This window comes from Polyodon spathula, chromosome 19 (assembly GCF_017654505.1).
Source record: "Polyodon spathula isolate WHYD16114869_AA chromosome 19, ASM1765450v1, whole genome shotgun sequence".
Taxonomy (NCBI): Eukaryota; Metazoa; Chordata; class Actinopteri; order Acipenseriformes; family Polyodontidae; genus Polyodon; species Polyodon spathula.
Genome location: NC_054552.1, coordinates 6,901,779 through 6,915,813, shown reverse-complemented (window position 1 = coordinate 6,915,813; position 14,035 = coordinate 6,901,779). Strand labels below are relative to the sequence as shown.

General features: G+C 36.5%; 1 protein-coding gene across 4 annotated transcripts in view; it reads left to right on the top strand.

Moving 5' to 3' along the window:
* LOC121294598 (ras-related protein R-Ras2) overlaps positions 1-5,374 on the top strand; it is a 50,850-nt gene extending 45,476 nt beyond the window's left edge. For 3 of the 4 annotated variants that reach the window (XM_041218464.1, XM_041218468.1, XM_041218466.1), the window contains exons 3-6: positions 449-551; positions 1,336-1,444; positions 2,672-2,790; positions 5,105-5,374. In XM_041218464.1, the coding sequence (XP_041074398.1) occupies positions 449-551; positions 1,336-1,444; positions 2,672-2,790; positions 5,105-5,192 (419 nt within the window). In that variant the 3' untranslated portion in view covers positions 5,193-5,374. Of the gene's footprint in view, positions 1-448; positions 552-1,335; positions 1,445-2,671; positions 2,791-3,839 lie in introns of all 4 variants that reach the window. The other variant, XM_041218465.1, reaches the window with a different exon arrangement.
* The last annotated feature ends 8,661 nt before the right edge of the window (positions 5,375-14,035 follow it).

Sequence of the window (14,035 nt, the reverse complement as noted above, 5' to 3'; positions counted from 1 at the left end):
TGCTTAATTAGACCTTTTAAATTTTTTTCAAGTTACTTATTCAAGTTGCAATGTTCAAGTTACTTATAAAATGTTACACCTAACTTGAAATCAGCAACTGTTTTAAGAGCTGAAAACAAGTAAAAAGGTCTAATTAAGCAAATGATCTGTTCAATTAAGGGTCTAGTTAAGTACTTGAGAACTCAGTTGGGATGGCAACTAGCAGACACAGGGGGTTTGAGAAGCCCTTCTTTAAATGAAATAACAGTTTGCCTCAGGTGTAGATTTTTAAGTAATTGTTAAATTTTTTGGGGGAAGGGGGAGGGAGTAATATTTAATATTTCCACACTGTCAAAAAGACTTCTGTTAGCCTGGTTTTCAATTGAGACAGCTTCATGTTTTGGCTCCCTGCTGGTGTTCATTTGTGCTGTGCCATAACTGACTCAGGGGGCTTCCCTTTTGTTGTCAGTCCTAGACACAGCAGGACAGGAAGAGTTTGGAGCCATGCGAGAACAATACATGAGGACAGGAGAGGGTTTCCTTTTGGTTTTCTCTGTCACTGATAGAGGAAGGTAAGCCTAAAATACCAGACACGTGCAGCAACATACTCACTCTCATCATGCATGCAAATATGGAGTGCTACCCATGTGCTTGTGAATCTGTCATGGTTTTCTATTGAGTCCTAGTGTATGCCAAGTGACAAATTATGATCTACCAGTGGATTAGAAGCCAGTTTTCCTTTTAAGTAGTCAGACTTTTGTCCTTCTCTTCAATAAGGATCAATACAGAAGAGGTTTGAACATTCTGCTTCTTCTTTATCCCCTGCTAGGAGAATATAATGGTGGAGTATGTAAGAACATACATACTATGTTATAAGGTGTACATTCAATTTGTATATGACTGGTATAGAGATTATGTTTGCTGTTTAGCATTCCATATGGTCCTAGTACAGTAACTTCACCTTTATAGGACTGCCTGCCTGAATGTGTGTCGTGATTCTCTGTTTCATGCAGTATTAACAACTGAGGTCAGAAATATTCCCAAAAGGTTCTATTAATGTGCTTCACATCAGCCCTGGGTGTGTTAGTGACTGACAAAGTGCTTCCAGCTCAGTGAAAAGGAAGTGGTTTTATTCTTGTGGCCCTGGTCATGGTCCAGTGAGATGTAAAACCTTACACTAACATTATTCAGATAGTTTAAGATGCTTAAAAAGACTTCTAGAACTCCAGGAATCAGAAATTCAACAACCTGTTGTACTTATTGTGGTAACATCTCCGGGGACTTTTTGTTTCAGTGCACCTCAGAAATGGACTTGTGATGCATGGCCATCTCATTTTTTTTTCTACTCCTTTTTAGTTTTGAAGAAATCTACAAATTCCAAAGGCAGATCCTCCGAGTAAAGGACCGTGATGAATTTCCCATGATCCTAGTTGGTAACAAGGCAGACTTGGAGCACCAGAGACAGGTGAGGACTAGGGAATAATTCTTGGAGCTCTGGCATTGCGGGAATGTTTATAGTGAGGACTGTGGATGTCACCACAGGGTTACTATTTGATTTGATGCAAATCCCCTCAATTAACCAAGGTTATCGTCAGCATTTCTCCATTGCTTGCTGTCCCTGTGTCTTCTAATTTACAGTAGCGTAATAGGAGGACATTCTTTCTCAGTATCAGCACTGGAAGGCTCCAGCAAACTGAAACACCTTGCCCGTGTTTCTGGATTTGTGTTTTGTGTTGGTTTTAGTCACTTAACAACTGTTGGCCCTTTTTAAGGGACAGTATTTGTTGTTTGTAAATGGAAAGAGTACTTGGTCCACTTTACAGCAAGCTAAATAACACCTTTTTATTGTAAGCCGGGGGGAAATTTATATTTATCAAATTGCTGTTATGTCTATTGCTTGGTGTTAGTTAGCTTTAAATGTGTAAATTCATGGCAGACCCAAAGCTGTGTAGTGGACAGCCACACTGTATGACACCAGTGATGAGTTTCCTGTTTAAAAGGGCTGGCAGCAGTTGTCAGTGGGATATGACCTTCAGAATATTTGGTAGTTTTTTGTAGTGAGAGAACAGAACCTGTTTATTTAATAGTATGTCTAAAGTGCCATCTAGTGGATATAAAGGGACAGTACTGAATCTGTTGTTTGCTGTCTGTAAAGACCAAACACTTGTCAGTGAGTTTTTTCATTTTAGAAATAGTGTGAAGATCTCACTCTCTCTCTATCTGGGCCAGCTCACTTTAACCCGCTTCAGTAATCAGGCCAGAGGGTTCCGTAAGTAGTTTATGACAAAAACATGAAATATAAAGCAGTTTGTAAGTGAGGAAAGGTTATCTTTAAACTTTAAACATGTTTTGTGACATTCAAGTTGTGCATATTGAAATGTGCACAACTTGAATGTTTTAATATTTGCCCCATTGTATTGGGTTGCCTAGATTGCACTTAATTAGATCACCGGTGGAGGGCACCAGAATACCCAGAATTTCAATATAATGGCAGCATACTGTACTAAGCTAGCATGTTGAGGCTAGTAAACACTGTACAATATGCCTTTTTTTATCATGTTCTGCAAGGTCATACTTTTTATTGAGGAGTTCCCTGTGTGATGTTCAGTGATCATGCATACCAGAACTTACTGACTAGGGATTCTGGTGGATTTTCTTTCATTTCACATTTTCTTTTTATATGTATATTTAGGTGACGCAAGAAGAGGGGCAACAGCTAGCAAGGCAACTAAAAGTAACCTACATGGAAGCCTCTGCAAAAATCAGAATGAACGTAGACCAGGCTTTCCATGAACTGGTTAGAGTTATAAGGTGAGGCTCAGTTTTACCCCATTCGTTCTACGGTATTGGTATTGGAATGCTACCCAGCTATACAATTAACAAGCTGCAATTAAAGACGGAAAACAGAAGACAATCTTTTGATAAAGGTTTTTTGTTTTTCCCCTTGGCGTTTTACTTTTGAATGTTCATCTGATATAAAGAAGGTGGGAATCATTAGTATGCTGGTGCTTCACAATCGTAGATCTGTCTGCAGTCAAACCATTCATTTTAAATTAAAGTGATGCCCTTTTATACCTTGCTGTGAAATAGCTTGTAAACCACTGAATTTCCGAGAGCAGCTTCTAATGAATTTGCTCTGTCTTCTTCTAAAGGTCTGCTTTGCTGTGTTCCTGAGGTCTATTGTTACTGCACACTGCAGCTGCTATGCAGATATTTTGCTGCACAGATATTAACACCTTCTCACACCTCTTCCCTATTTATCTGCTCTATATTTTAAACTATATCAGTGAAATAATGTGCAATGTAAAAAAAAAAAAAAAAAAAAAAAAAAAAACAACCCTAAAACAACTTGCTTGTAAAAATTCCAAAGTACATTTTATTAACATAAACATCATTTGATTGTCCCCCAACCAATCCTTTAAAATCTGGGGGGGCAGTGATAATATTGCTAGTGCTAATAAGTAGTTTTAAACCTTGATAAAGAGTCATTTAACTGGCTATAGTTCATTGGGTTCTACTCACATGGCCTGCTGTACATACTGTATAGAACAGCTTGGCACGGCCTTGTTGTACTTTACACAAGGCAAAGGTTGCACGACACTGTAAACACTGGTAGAACTTGTGGGTAATATAGTAGGAGTTATTATTCTTATAGCAATAACTGTGCTTATTATAAATGCATAAACCTGTTCTCAGTGTCGCTGTCTGAAAAACGATATCAGATCTACACGTTACAACAAATAGATGCTCAGCTCGCTACGCTAATCCTATTGGTTATTCAACCTATATAGTCCAGGCTCACCTTTCAATACTTGTTCTGCAAACCTTTCTCCTCCACCTCCCCACCCTCTCCTTTGCAGCTGTATCTCCCTACTGGGGGTCAGTGATCCTCCTTCACCCGGCCTTGGTGACCTTTGACCGACGTCGGAGGTCATACCTCAAACGAAGGCGGCTCCTGCTGGTCCAGAAGACAAGATCCTGGGCCAAACAGCCAGTCATCCCACACTACACTTTACATCTTACAATGCTGAGCTTCTGCCTTTGATCTAAAAATAGACCACAAGCTATTTAACTTAAATTTGATAAATCAATGTTGTTACACAGGCAAATGATTTACTAGGAATCTGTTTTAAAATGAGGGGATTTATTTAACATGCATTCAATCTAATACGTTTATAAAATCAACAGGCAGTGCAGAATGTCAACATAAACAAGCAGGCAATACAGTAAAACAATTGCAGTCAATATTACATACAAGCTTACGACAAACCAGGCATTTGAACAACAATTTATCAATGAACTAACAACAGTAACATTTGAGTAATTGATCAAAGCAACTTCTATTGACTTCACTGTAAGAGATTCTCTTGTAATTGCTAAGCTTAAAAACTGTAAGTTGCATGCAATTCCGATGGAAACTCCTTCATAGCTTATCTTACACAAAACAAGAACATTCAGGGTTTCGGCTGTTCAAATGCAGTGCTGTGCTAATGAAACATCTGACTCTGTATCTTAAGAGATTCTCCACTAGTACTGCAGACGACATAGTATTACTTACATACACCATTCTCTAAAATGACTTCACAATGAATACCACAAGTTACCAAAAATGTAGTATGAGCTCTATTTATATGGTAAGATGTCTATTATCTAGTCACATACACATATATATTTTGCTCTATTTGTCATACCCCGACAAGCATTAGCTTGATACTTGCGTGTAATTTCTGTTCGTATAGTTCAGTTTAGGTAAAGCAGGACATCTTAAGGGAACCAGAGCCGTGGTACGCCAACTCGAAAGCTTTGCAGCCATTTTGAAGGGACCATTTGAGTTGTTAAAACTCGTGTTTTTAAGGGATTATCGTGATTAATTGGTGGTAGTCAGTGCCTACGCATCGCAGACTTAAACTAATTACCGAGAAAACAAATCTGTCTGCATATGAGCTACAAACAATAGCAGTCAAGCATGAAAGGCTATATTGATTACTGTTACTGTACTAGAGATGTATAGTGCTATCATAGAACTCTAATGGAACTTGCAATGACTGACTGACTAAAATTAAACAGAATAGTTCACATAATTTAAAAGCTTACCCTACATTTATTTTATTTTTTCCCCCCACAGAAAGTTTCAGGAGCAAGAATGCCCGCCCTCTCCAGAACCAACACGCAAAGAAAAGGACAAGAGTGGCTGCCACTGTGTGATCTTCTGAGAGATCCTTTCACTTTCATCTACAACCAGCTGCTGCCACCAGTCCCAACTCCTGCCTTCTGACATCACATCCTGGTTCAATCAGTACTGCCTTTAATAGCTGTATGACTTGTAAAAACGGTCACTGTGAGAGCCATAGTCCAATAAGCAAGACTGAGGCAACTGAAAAACAACAACACACAAACGAAACTAAACACTAAGGCTACTTCTTAAATTGCCACATGATGACATTTGTACCGTCAACCGAAAAGAGAAAACAAAAAACACCCATAATAATAATCGGGAATGTCAGTAAAGTTTGTTTTTATGGTAATTTTGCCTTATCGAGTGAGGTGTTTTAATCACGCTTTCACGTCTTGTATCTCGTGCCATTTTCAGTTTCACTTTAATGTGCTAATCAGCTACTGTACATACTGAAATTCATCTTGATTTGAACAATGTGTCTAATCAATTCAATATTTAAGTACAGAGAGAGGACATGGTTGGTTGGTTGTGCCAGGTTGAAAAAAAAAAAAATTGTAAAAGTAGCCAAAAAAAATGCCAACATTAACTTCCATTGTTGGCAAGGGTGTCAGTGTTTTTCATTTTAATTTCATTTTGCATTTTATTTTCTAATGTTGCCATTTTGTCCCAGTGGCCAAATTCAGTCAGTCTACTGTATTGTATCAAGGACAATCACAGTAGAGTTATTTTGACCTAACAAGATCTTGTCATGTCAAGTGAAACTAAATACCTTGGTAAAGTTGGACCTTTTTAACTTGCTTGTCCTCCAATGTCTTAACTGACTGTAGCTAGTAGTATAAGTTTAATGTAATGATAATGCAGCACTGTTGTAATCATGTGCTTATAACCAATGTTCACCAAAGCTGACACTGTAACTCTGTAATGATCCAGCCTGAAATTTGATTTGACCTAACCTGGCCTGGAAGTCCGATTCCATCTGGATATTAGGGGTGATCCTGCTGACTGCTCCCTGATGTTGAATTCTCCAACCCTGAGAACTCTACCGGGACAGGCCACTCACTGATCAGAGCCGGGCTTTCCTGAGTGGAGGCATGTTTTAAATCCACAGTTTTATGTTTCAAGAGGGTTCACATCACTATTAAGATAATTCAGAGTCTGTTTTGTCTTCCTTTTGATGTGAGTATTTCCAAATAAGGGATACAAAGAAACGAAATGGTAGTTTTTGTTTTATCTTCATGTAATATATAAAAAAAAAAAAAAAAAAAAAAAGATGGAATTAATGTTTCAATTGTTGGAGAAGATTAAATGTTTTTTGCTATATACTTTTATACATTATTTTCTTATCAGACTAGTTAACAAGTATTTTTATATGTTTGTAAGCGAATATGCTTTCACAGCATAACTTGTGTATATGTAAAGATGAGTATTTAATTCTCACAACCTTTTTTTGTTTTTGTTTTTTTAAATTGACAAGACTTTAGGTGTAAGTTGACATCCTCCCGTTTGCTCAGATGGTCCTATCATTAAAGACAAGTCTGTACACTATGATAAGAACCAGTTTAAAACCTCCTGCTGACGATCATTTCGTTTGACTGTGGATGGGCTCTTGATTATTTCTTCTGACCGACCGTGCATGACTTTAAATTGACCATGTGTGTGTACATCCAATTCCATGACGTGTGTCTTTCTTTTTTTTCTTTTTTTTTTAAATCTTTCTCTACCCCTGTATAGCTTCTGGTGCTAGAATAAAACAATGATTTAACCAATTAAAAAAAAAAATCCACATTTTTTCCATACCCATTCCAAAGTTAACATTATTACCTTTTAAAGAGTACAAATGATTTTAATTATTAATGTAGTGTTTGCTGCTTGTGGAAGTTGAGAGATGGCATCACTGCTGATATTGGTGTTACATTCAATGTGATACTTTGCTCCTATGACCTTTTATAGCACAGAACAATTATAAGGTAGTTTCTCCATAATGTCATCCCACATTGGAAGATGGAGCACAAATAGTATAGTGTACTAACCAGCGACACTGTTATAAACTTCCAAGACTGTAGCAGCCTTTGCAGTCACCACTGCAGAAACCTGCTTTGAGGGGTAAAATTAACATATATAACAGTATACTCCACTGAGTCATTGTGCTATGATAGCAAATGCATAGTGTGTTAGGTACTGTGCCACTGCATCTGTGGGATGTATTTGAAGATGTGAATAGATTGGTGGCAAGGGAGACTAGTTGGGGTGAAATGAGCAATAAATGTCTTATCAAATCTTATCATGAACGACTTCGGTTTATTTAGTTTACAGAGGAAATGCATACAGTATGAGATGAAAGATGAGTAAATGGAGAGGAAGGCATCAATAATACAAACCAGCATTGGCAGGTAATGCAATAGCAAATGTTTCAAAACAACATATTAAATTGCAATAAAAAGTACAGCCATCTACCTCATTAGTCTTAGCCCTGAACATTACAGTAAATCATTAAAGCTGCTTTTCTACTATCTCCAAGTTGCATGTGTTGACGCAGCGGCTTGAAGAATCTGAGTCCTAATGCTTTAAGAGAGATGTGAACAGAAATGAACAGCGTTGATGTGAGGAGAGGAATACAAAACTAATCACAAAGGGTTTTATTACAAAAACAGGGTGGCAAAGAGCCATTGAGCCACTCTAATGCTAGGGGGGCCGTGTCCCAAAAGCCTCTTCGGCCTAACTGTGAAACCATTGTAAGAAAACATCAGTGTTTCCCAAGAAAATGTGTCTCCAGATGCTTTTAAATTTCTACTTCAGTTAGCGAGGTCAGGGTAGGTTTCAGGATGCTATTGATGTTTTAGAATATGCTTCAACACGCACGTACACTGTGCAGGTGTTTTAAAAAGAACACCATTAAGTGGTGTTTGTAAGAATCTGTGAATTAATGTGTTCAAGTTGTGTAAGTCCTGTCCACAACTAGTTCATCTAATTAGACCATTAAATGATCAGTCACATTATTATACACATTAGAGTGGAATGGCTCATAATAAGCAACGTTTACCACCCCTTAGACACATAGAAGAACAATCCGTGCTAGTTTTGAAAATGGTCAGTTTTTCTTATGTCGTTATTATCTTCTAAATAAGACCAATTGGTCCTTTACAGAATGGCAGCAGGAGGTAGAAATGAAGACAATCATGGAAATCATCAGGAAAGAGGTGAGTGAAATGCGAACAATGCTCAGAATCCGTAGATCTTCACAAAGCACAACCTGAGAATCGCAGGGCAGTCCTGTTAAAAACAAACACAAAATTGAAGGTACAGTACAGTATACAATGTCATATTTCTTCAAAGCTGACAGGTAATTTGGTCTGGTGTAGCAGATGCACTTGGACGTTAGACATGATTCCGAGAGCTATGTTAAGGACAAAGGTGCTGATAACTTTGTTAATTGATGGAATTACTAAAATGAACATCAAAATGTGGTAATAATCTGTTCTGTCATATCTTTAGATACATTAACACCACCCAGTGTTGTTTATTATGCATTAAAATAATAATTAATAATCACTGTTCTATATTTCAGTTGCAATGCATTAACTTTATTCCAATCAACAAAGTACAATTATTGTGTACTACATAATGTATCCAACCATTACCCTTGGTTTCATATTCAAAAGTTCAAATTGCACAATTGTATTCTCAGTCTGCAGTTCATTTATACCACTTATCTTGACTAAAAAGCAATCGCATAACAGTTTGCTTTACAGAACACCAGCATTTAAGAATTGAAATAAGCATAAAATAAACGTTACTGTATCTTCAATCCTTCAAGCTTTACATATGTAAGAACATAAGAACATAAGAAAGTTTACAAACGAGAGGAGGCCATTCGGCCCATCTTGCTCGTTTGGTTGTTAGTAGCTTATTGATCCCAGAACCTCATCAAGCAGCTTCTTGAAGGATCCCAGGGTGTCAGCTTCAGCAACATTACTGGGGAGTTGATTCCAGACCCTCACAATTCTCTGTGTAAAAAAGTGCCTCCTATTTTCTGTTCTGAATGCCCCTTTGTCTAATCTCCATTTGTGACCCCTGGTCCTTGTTTCTTTTTTAAGGCTGAAAAAGTCCCTTGGGTCGACGCTGTCAATTTAGAATTTTGAATGCTTGAATTAGGTCGCCACGTAGTCTTCTTTGTTCAAGACTGAACAGATTCAATTCTTTTAGCCTGTCTGCATATGACATGCCTTTTAAGCCCGGAATAATTCTGGTCGCTCTTCTTTGCACTCTAAATGTAGTTAAATACCAATGATATAGTTACTACACAACTATGTCAATAAATAATTATACTATGTCAGTTGTTACTCAAATAGTTATTACAATGACATTACTACATTACAATTACATGAAAACACTCAGATACAGTTTATAGAAAAAACTTGATTAATAACTTTACTGGGATTTTATCAGGCAAAACTGACATAAAGACATGTAATTTAATGATCTAAACAGTGACGATTCTCAATACCGTTGCACTAACATTCATAAACATTAACAGCTTTTCATTGTAATGCTAATAAGTAGGTTTATCCAGGGATGGAACAAGACTCCTATTAATAAATATAATTTAGCCACTCAGTTACAGTAGTTAATATTCTGCTCTGTGATCGCACACAGTTTACAAACCGTATGTGTTTAAAATCTTTAGCTTGTTACAAACTTCACTCCCAACCTAACATTGTGACTAATCTTTCTTGATAGTATTTCATATTCAGTTATGAAAGCTGTCTTTTCTTTGCTTGCTAATAAAGCCCCCTCTTCATATACCTCACCATCAGGGGTATTTTAGACACTATTGGACATTGTTTGACTTCAACCTTTTTGTATAATTTTTTCATAGCACGGTTGTTTTTTTATACCATTTTTTTTATAATATCATCCCTTTTATAGGATATCTTGAAACAAAACTCCCTCTGTACTGCATAGTGTAATATGTCTTAATGCTTGTCATTTAAGGTTTTACTTAAGTGTTATATTACAGTACATGACTGATATATGCAGAGGGTACAACGCTTTCAGTATTTTCAGCTTCCTTGTTTATGGTGAATTGGTTATAATTTATTTTTTAAGGCTTATTTTGTATTTATAAATGTATTGTGTAACTGATATGTATACATTTTAAATATATGTATTCATTGGCACTCAAATTGTCTCCATTTTTAATGTTTCCACCCGGCTGTGCATATGAGTACCTGCACTTGTTTGTTGAGAATTTCCCCCCTGCTCATCATCATCACTTGAAATGCTATTCAAAGTGACAATAGCTTTTTTTCTTATTTAAGATAAGATCTGAGCTACTATCATAAGTGACAACGCTTGCTGAATTTACTAGCTGATATTTAGAAAGCCTTTTTTCCATTAGGCTAATATAATGAGCACATATACGACAGCATGATAACATGTTGTGGTCATCCTATTTCCTGTTCAAGAGAAGAGAAAGATGTTGCTACCGGGATCAAAATACCAGTTAGACAACTATCTAAAAATACTGATTAACGTACCCATGTACCTTGTCTTGTTATTTTATTGATTTGCTTATAGGAACTTCTGGAAGTTAGTGTGGAACTACAGAAAACAATCAACTAAAAATACCATTACAACTCGCTATTCATAGAACAGGAGAGTGATGGATTACTGAAATAAATAGAGAATTATTCACAATCTAGAACACTTCCATCAGTATCAAATATCATTATTTCAAAGCTTTTCTATGAGTGGCATACCTACATTGCATACAGAAAGTGTCCTTCTGAAACTAGTTAAAAGCTGAAGAAAGCTCTAGAGTCTTATCCTTTTATCCTTTTGAACTGTGCCACTGTTTTTCTCTTTAGTTTTGTTTCTGCAAACAAATGTTGTTTACAACAGGGAATTTCTTAGCTGCTGTCAAATATTTGATGCACACATAAGTACAAAATGAACAGGGTTAACATATATCATACTGTTTTTATTTTTTATTTCATTGTTCCTTAGTATTTAGACACTGTTCAGCACTGCAGACTGAACCCAAGGATCCAGTGGTAAAGGCTAGTGCATTAAACCACCACACTACTTGTCACTGTTACTGCTGTTGCATTGAGGTAGTTGGACACCAGCGCCATTTTCTTCTGCTACCATGTTTTCCAGTGCAGATGGGATCACATCGTTTGGTCTCAAATCATCACTTAGCTCTGATTCCAATGTGCCTGTGGCAGTGTTTTGGTGACCTTGACCAAAAGAAGGGCACAGCTCATCAGAGAAGCTACCACCAAATGCCCTGTCCCTTAGCGGAGATCAACAATGCTGAAACGCAGTTACTGTGGAAAGTCAGAAAAAGGTTATTTTTATTTATTTGTTACAATTTCCTTCCCGGAACCATCCATTAGCAGCAATGAGTCACAATTATGTTTGCCTTGAACTTCACGAATACAACTAAAGCAATCACTTTTTATACCTTTGCATCATCTTAGGCCAAAAATGTTCTCTTTAAGGCTTAACATGATTGTATTACTATGCAGGCTGTTAACATTAATTGCAGTTTGGATCCAGATTACAATCAAGAGACACACATACATTAAAAAAGAAATTGCAACAAAGAACTGAAGACACACCGGAGCTACCCAATGGAAGACTAAATCAGTCAAATGAAAGAGTTTCCCATTGATACAGCTTGTAGAAATGAGACATGCCAGTGTGTTTCTTTTGAGCTGAATATTCCTACAGAACGTTTGTACTAATCATCATAGAATCTGCCCCTGTTCTGCCTAACGATTGAGCAGTTTTGTACATGTACTCAACTCCTGTGATTGGTCTCTATTCATATTATTGGTGCATTTAATGAATGGATGAATGAATTCATCCATTCATCCATTCATTCATTCATCCATTCATTCATTCATCCTTATTAATGAATGTATTGCTGGTATGTTGATAAATACTGGATACCTGCTTATATTGCTACCCTGAAAAAAACCCATGTACCGTATGTGTTGAAGCACCTGGGTAAAAAAAAAAAAAAGGTCTGTCAAGGCCATATTCTGATGGTCCCTAGTTCTGTCATTGTAAGGAGGTTTGACTGTAGCTTTGACTTTGAAAATGTATTGTGCCTACAAAATTAAGTAAGGATATAATCTCAAAGAGTGAGTTATTCTAGTTCAGAACCACGGACAGCATTGTTTGGTTCACACTGATGTCAGTAACTCTATTGTATTCACAACATTTTACCTCACAAAGAATACATTATTTTTATGTTTTATGAAATACTGTTTAATTTTCATGCAACTGTTGTTGGCTTCTAGAAAGTATAGTACACTGCATATACACAGCATATAGTTATATAGTGTAGGTGTGTGTGAGTGTGTGTGTCTTGGCACAAGATTTGTGTTAGAGAGGTACGAGTCAATTATTTTCCCACATTGGTTACAGTTTCCCTGTATTGAATAGGTCTACATGCAACCACACATTTCAGTAATAATTGCTCCTGGGAGATTTTAATGTGTGAAGGATGCTGGATGCTGTGGGCAAGGGCCTAATTGCTTTATTGATCGCTCAACAATTTAATGGGTCTTCCATCAATGTATGCCGTGGCACTGCAGCCTTCATTTAGGAGTGCGTGATAAGCGTGTTTGTCAGCAAAGTTTTTACTTGTATAACACTTTTTTTATTACTATTATTAGAATTATTATTAGCATGTATTATTCATAAAAAAGTATTATTTTACTGTTCTATGTTGTATGTTTTCCTATAAAAATTTTATGTGAACAGTTATCAACTGATATTTTAAATAGCCGTTTTAGCAATTTGTTATGCTGGTTTGAATATTGGGCCTGATGTAGTTTATACTGTATGCATATTTGCATATGCATTTTAAGTTATTAAACACTAGTCCTGTAGGAAAACTTGCTTTAATCAGTTTTTAACAATAATTTAATTAGGCAGACATTGATCACTAGTGCATTGAAGTCAAACACAAGGCTTGGGTGTCGAATAAGATAATGCTATCCAAATTATTTTTAAAAGTCAGAATCTGAGTTTTTGATTGTGGTCATTAATCAACATGTATGTCTAATGTTAATCAGTAATCAATTATGTGTTTTATAGGTAGTTAATAACCTAGCTATTGCACTAATAGCAATGCATGCTTATACATTAATGTTGTATATTTAAATAAAAGATTTGCAGAGGATTTTGTGAGACTGCATTTTCCATCAGACTTGTGAATTTGACACAATCAGTACTCATCCGTGACGTACTCAGCAGCAGGATCACTATTTGAAGGTGCCATTTCCATTCCACCCTTTCCGTCAACTGGTTTTGAATGTTGAAATTAAATACTTTGTCAGCACTTTGAACATTAAAGTGCCAGTTTATATTAGACTTTGAGCTTTTTCACTGTATGTTACACTAGCCAGAAGGAAATATGACTTTGTAAGGTATGTCATGCAAAAAGTCGTTTTCACGACACTTTGAACAAACACAGCCTAAGTGGAGAGATATTAAAATCTTCCACTCACACAATAGAAGCTGCTGTACAGTAAATAGAGAGAGAGATCCCTTGTATTTGCTTCTAAGCATGTTATCCATTTCTCTTCAAGAGTACATTTGTTTTATATTACTTTATGTTAGATTAGTTTTTTTTTTCTACTTTGCCTACTTGGCATCCATGCCTATGATTTAAGCTTTCGTTTGTCCAGTTAATTCAGACTTTCCTGCCTCCGAGATACTTCCTTTCTTCCATAACAATTTGTCATTGAGTCAACTGACAGTAATGCGTGGAACTCTTGTGATTATCAAAATGCAGACAGTTTCCCCGTAGGGTTGTCTGCATATTATTAATATCAGTAAGATTATGCAAGTGTTAGTGCATCT